General features: G+C 43.7%; 1 protein-coding gene across 1 annotated transcript in view; it reads left to right on the top strand.

The window, feature by feature from the left end:
- The first annotated feature begins 668 nt into the window (after positions 1–668).
- The window catches only part of LOC109476294, a 14396-nt gene continuing 10147 nt past the window's right edge, over positions 669–4917 (top strand). Inside the window, exons 1-4 of the mRNA XM_019777210.1 lie at positions 669–836; positions 2981–3306; positions 4366–4504; positions 4769–4899. Coding sequence (XP_019632769.1) covers positions 767–836; positions 2981–3306; positions 4366–4504; positions 4769–4899 — 666 coding nt within the window. The 5' untranslated portion in view covers positions 669–766. The remainder of the gene's footprint in view (positions 837–2980; positions 3307–4365; positions 4505–4768; positions 4900–4917) is intronic.

Genomic DNA, 4917 nt, shown 5'->3' with positions numbered 1-4917 from the left:
TAACACTCATAAGTATGATTAACCTGTGATTACCCATTAAGTCAGATCAATATGATGACAGGATTATAATTTATAATATGGGCGGGGAATGAGGTCTGGTCGGCGGGGGGTGAGGCTGGTGGGCATCCCAAGGAAAAGTTAATGCAAAAAAAATGTTTACAAGATACGTTGACATGTAACAACATCAATACCGATAGCCTGACATCCATCCTATCCTAGTTCAAGTCCACTTCACTTCTCATCAGATAGTCAGCAGGGAAACGATCAGAGTAGCGACCCGGAGCGAGAACTGGATCTACAACAGTTCTTAACACTAGTAGTTACATATAAACGATCCCTCAACTCGTCCATAACTGCTTCACGCTCAACCGTACGTATCAGCAAGGATATGGTGGCCGCGTCACATGAAAGAGAAAAAGCTGTTAGTTATAGATATGTCCCGACCAGAACATTGCATATTTGAACATATCCTTCTCATTGGATGGCTGATGGCTTCGGATGACTGCAATGATCAATATACAATGAGACATGTCTCCATAACAAATTGACATACTCAGACCACGCCCGGCCACACCATTCAACTTGTGTTTGCTAAGTAGGGTGGGGTGACCTAACGGTCATACATATACAGGTATATGGAGAGACCTCGAGATATCTCCCTAATGATCTGTCAGAAACTACCAGGGTACTATTAGCCTCAAGTCGGACAGGTCTTTTTACGTAACTAGTGCGAGCAAGGTACTGCGAGGTTATACTTCTATCCAAGATGGATTTAACATGTGGGCGGTCACCTCTCCTGGGATTCTTTGTCCTTCTGGCAGCCCTTGCTTTTACTGGTAAGTAGAAAAAAATCTTACTACCAACATTCCAAGTAGAAGTTCAAAACTAACATTCATAACGGAACACTATTATCTTCAGTGGGAAGATTAGTATTCAGGTTTTAAAGTATAAAAGAACGCACGCGATGCATCGGCATATGGTGTGTGACTTCACATATCTACCTGTACCTGCGTTAGCTTCTATCAAGTGCAAGAATGACTAGCGATCCCTTAGAATAAAGACTTTACTGATGTTTTTATCACTATAACTTGCCTTATTCATACCGAGATCTTTCCCCCTGTACCATCATCATCTCCGTTACTGCCTAGCCCTACCATGTAGGATTATTGGCAGCCGTTACGCATTGTTAGTTACAATTGTGACCCGGTACATAAAAACAAAGGTAAAACAAGGATAAGTGAGAAGGGAACATAAGACAACTGATTTTGTGTGTGCTAAAGACGGGACAAGTGCATTAGTGCGTTAGTAATATTTACATATATACAAGACATGATGGGGTGGCTCAATGCAGCAGGGTCCTCGCCAGTTCAGATTTGAACTGGGCAAGAGACCCCGCCTCCGCTGCACAAGGCTCAAGTTCATTCCATTCGCTGATGGTGCGGGGGAAGAACGAGAGCCTGTAGAAGTTGGTTCTGCTCGCGATGGCCTGCAATGTTTGAGTGTGATTGATGCGGCGGGAGCATCGAGCCACCGGGACAATCCTGGTTGAGTGTGGGACGGAGACAGCATTATGTGTAATCTTATAAAACATGACCTGGCGGGCGATCTTCCGACGTACTTCTAGAGACTGCCAGCCCAGGTTTTGCAACATAGATGAAACAGAACTTGTACGTCTGTAGTCACTGCAGACAAAACGGGCAGCTCTACGCTGGACCATCTCCACCCTACTCACCTGGTCCTTGGTGTGGGGATCCCAGACACTACAGCCGTACTCTAAGGAGGGTCTTACAAGAGCCATGTAAGCTCTCTCCTTTGCCACATTGCTTGAGATTCGCAGGCAGCGTCTCAGCATTCCTAAGGTTCTGCTTGCTTTCGCTGTAACTAGATCGACATGTCTGCCCCAGGTCAAGTTTGAGGAGATGGAGACACCAAGATATTTGGTGGTACTTACACCAAGATATTTGGTGGTACCATTTTCATGTATCCTATTTATGGGGCCAATGTTGTCGATATTTGATATGAAAAAGAACCTGACTGCGCTACAAACGTGTACGGTACAGTTTTGGCAACAACTGCTGAACTAGAGTAGAATAAAACTTAATATCCTAATTGCTACAAAAATAAGGGCCAGCATAAGTCTTCGACAAAGAGTTACAATCGAGTGCGGCTAATCACCAATTTCGGTATTTTTCCGAGTATAACAAATCGTATAGTTTTCCAACATGTGTATAAGAAGATACTCTGCCCTGAGAGCGTATTTAGCAAAAGCGCTTGGCCTATTACACAGGCCCAGGACTACTGATAAACATATAACAAATAGCCTAAGTAAGTATTAGCTTGTCACAAATGTTAGCATTGGCACAAATCCTTTAAAAGTGAGTCACCCCCATTAACGACATGAGGCGTTACGTAAAACCTCTGGGTGAAGGCAGCAAACACCGCCAACCGTCTCATGGTATGGTACTACCATATGGTGACATCTCCTTTCAGCAGGTAACTAAAGCAACAGGTGTTTGTGATGGTTTACAAAGGTACACAAAACGGGTGGCATTACGTAAGTGTCTAATGATGTCATGCGCAATACATCACAGGTTCAGCGCAGGCGCTGTACGTTCTGCCGACGTGCTCACTTGACCAGGTTAACTTTGTGCAATATGCAAGTCTTACAATCGATGCCCATCCGACTAACAAAAACTCACCAGATTGTCCTGCTAAGATTGCAGAATCAGACTTAAAAGTCTTAAGCCTGTTCATCTGTAGTATAAGATTATACCTTAAAAAGATAGTTACTGATTCGCCCATCCAGCAAACAACAAGGGATTCATTAGAATTAGTAAGCAGAGAAATCCATGCCTTCTTTGAAGTATCTGTGACAGATTTGTTGATCTTGTATAAAGGCGTTTCATACAATATGAAGAAAAAAACGATCGCATTGGTCTCAAGATTGTTTTCGACACAATGATTTTTTCACTTTCGACAGACGCGCAGACTACTACGTCAGCAGGCCTGTGCCCGCCATTGGGAGTACAGAATCGTTCGATCATCCCAGACGGCGTAATGACGGCTACCTCAGCAGCAGCCGGGTCCGAGGCGTACAGGGCCCGCTTGAACGGCGACGGTGCATGGCAGCCCACAGGCCAAGCGGCATCAAATTTCCTGGCTATAGACCTACAGTATCCACGTTATATATGCAGTATCCAGACCCAGGGGCGAGGGGATGGATACGTGGAGACCTACAGGGTCATATTCCAACAAGACAACAATTCGTCATACGTTATGTACTCGGAGGACGGTGCAAACCCCAAGGTAAGTTTTGTATTTAACGTTCATGCCGCATGAGTAGGACATGGCTTTTCATTGAGGTTATAATAATTGTCACATGAATCTCGGCGACCAGGTCTTGGCGGGTAAACTAATTAAGTAGCAGTATGTTGGCATGTAGATCTAGAAAGGCCGACATGTGCATCGGAGCAAATGCAGCAAATGGCTTCAACAGATATCCCCCGTACCAAAAATGGGCCTGTCCCCCGCACGCACAAATGAGTTGTTCTTAAATCACCCCTGTCCAAATTGTAAAGTGTTCCAACAGTCTATATACATGCGTACCTCCATGCAGCAATGTAGTCTTTCAACGCCTTCTGCAAATGTCAGGTCATTTGTTTATGTCCTGCATTCCAATGCTGGGGCAGGAAAGTTTGACATACCTAGCAAAACACTTGGATGCAGTTCATATGGTATGGCTTGGTGCAGTTGCTAATGCAGCTAAACACGATTAAATCACAACAGCCAATCAGCAAAAAGAATAGAGGAAAGCTTCATGCCTATTGGCTCTTTCTCTGCATTTTGATGACTCACCCCTCACTCTACTCTAAATTGTGACCTGAAAAGAGTAAAAAAAGTCCCAAATTATACAAATTTAAGGGAGACTATGCCAAATATAGAATTGTTGTTTGTAGATATATAAAGCATACCCATACCAAATTTCAGATGATTTGGGTGTAATACTAGGTCTCCAGGACCCGAAATGTACAGATTTTGTCGGAAAAAAATTAAAGACTGTATAAAAAAATAAATAAATAAATAGATTTTTAAAAAGGGCCGGGGGTATTTGTCCACTCCATGCGAAATTTAAGGCCATTTGGCTGAAAAATGGCAGAGTTGAATCCATTTAAAGAAATGGAAGGAGAAGGATGAGAAGGAAAAAGAGGAGAAACACGAGAGAACACATTGTGTTTCACCACACCACGCAGTCTATATTCAAAAGAAAACTGGATGGCCAGTCATCAAAGTCCAAAAACTGCGATTCCAATGTGATTACAATGTGGCACGTAGACCGTTCACAGAAGACATGTGTTTTGTTTTCAGACCTTCACAGGCAACAATGACAACGAGACTGTCGTCCAACAGGACTTCTCCTCGTACGTCTACGCCCAGTTTATCCTCATCAACCCACAAACTTTCTCCGGCGCCCCAAGACTGCGGATTGAACTACTCGGAGTTGATGGTAAGAAGCCAAAGTTAAATCTAAGTTTAGAATGAAAATTTGGAGCCGGAAATCTTGACGAGTATAGATGAACTTGAGCAGCGAAGAGTTTTAGGTGTCTTTTGCATGAAGATGTGAACCAACGTAACACAATTTCAATAAAATGCACGTACATTATTGCGCTCAGATAACGGCAAAAGTCATCTGCAAGATGTCATCATCAGTACAAATCATTGAGAAGCGCCACACGAACACTGAAATGTTTGCATGTTTGTCATCTTCCAGTATTACCTACAACAGCCTCACCGGTAACAACGTCACTCGACACAACAGCCTCACCGGTAACAACGCCACTCGACACAACAGCCTCACCGGTAACAACGCCACTCGACACAACAGCCTCACCGGTAACAACGCCACTCGACACAACAGCC

This window comes from Branchiostoma belcheri, unplaced genomic scaffold (assembly GCF_001625305.1).
Source record: "Branchiostoma belcheri isolate BF01 breed outbred unplaced genomic scaffold, Haploidv18h27 scaffold104, whole genome shotgun sequence".
NCBI lineage: Eukaryota > Metazoa > Chordata > Leptocardii > Amphioxiformes > Branchiostomatidae > Branchiostoma > Branchiostoma belcheri.
The sequence above is the reverse complement of the archived record's forward strand: the minus strand, read 5'-3'. Positions and strand labels throughout refer to the sequence as shown.